Source organism: Acyrthosiphon pisum, chromosome A2 (genome assembly GCF_005508785.2).
Source record: "Acyrthosiphon pisum isolate AL4f chromosome A2, pea_aphid_22Mar2018_4r6ur, whole genome shotgun sequence".
NCBI lineage: Eukaryota > Metazoa > Arthropoda > Insecta > Hemiptera > Aphididae > Acyrthosiphon > Acyrthosiphon pisum.
The window spans coordinates 78,629,383-78,630,212 of record NC_042495.1 but is presented as its reverse complement, the minus strand read 5'-3'; the positions used below and the strand labels follow the sequence as shown (position 1 = coordinate 78,630,212).

General features: G+C 45.4%; 1 protein-coding gene across 1 annotated transcript; it reads left to right on the top strand.

The window, feature by feature from the left end:
- Positions 1-2: 2 nt before the first annotated feature.
- LOC103310606 (gamma-gliadin-like) lies at positions 3-827 on the top strand (the record flags this gene model as incomplete). Its single annotated transcript, XM_008189351.3, has 1 exon — positions 3-827. A coding segment is annotated over one exon (825 nt), but the record flags the coding sequence as incomplete, so codon positions are not given.
- Between the last annotated feature and the right edge of the window lie 3 nt (positions 828-830).

Genomic DNA, 830 nt, shown 5'->3' with positions numbered 1-830 from the left:
CCCGACCAAGTTATAGTCCACCTCAGCAACAACAACCGTTACCACAACCAAGTTATAGTCCCCCTCAGCAACAACAACCCTTGCCACAACCTCAGCCAAGTTATGGACCTCCACCATCACAACAACCTTTACCACAACCACAACCAAGTTATGGACCACCGATTCAACAGCAACAACCAACACCACAACTCTCACCAAACTGTAACCATCCACAGCAGCAACAACCATTACCTCAACCACAGCCAAGCTATGGATTGCCTCAACAACCACTTCCACAGCCACAGCCTACTCAACCTCCAGTATCATATGGTGCCCCAGTACAAAGTACTATAGCTCCTCAACAAAATTACGGAAGTCCAAAACCATCCAATACTAATATTCCTCAATCTAATCAACCAACTGTAGTACAGTCAATCAGTTTTGGAATACCATCACAATCGTTTAACACACCGTCTCAACTATTGGGGACGTCACAGAATCAAAATGGGTATTCTTATAGCCCTCCGGCTGTTCAGCAACAAAATAATCAATTTCAGGGTTATTCTTACAACCAACCACCTCCAAGACCAAATCAACAGCCACAACAGCCACAACAACCACAACAACCCAAGCAGCCTAGTTTTACCTACACTACATCTCAAACGCAGCCTCAAAATATACCACAGCAGGTTGGTTATTCATACAATGCACCACAACCTGCCACACAACAAAATAATGCAAAACCCCCCTCATCATCGCCACCTCAACCCTCATATAGCATACCACAGCAGCCTCAAACTTCCCCTCCGTCAAACAATTATAACCCTCCCAAGCCACAAGCCCAACCACGA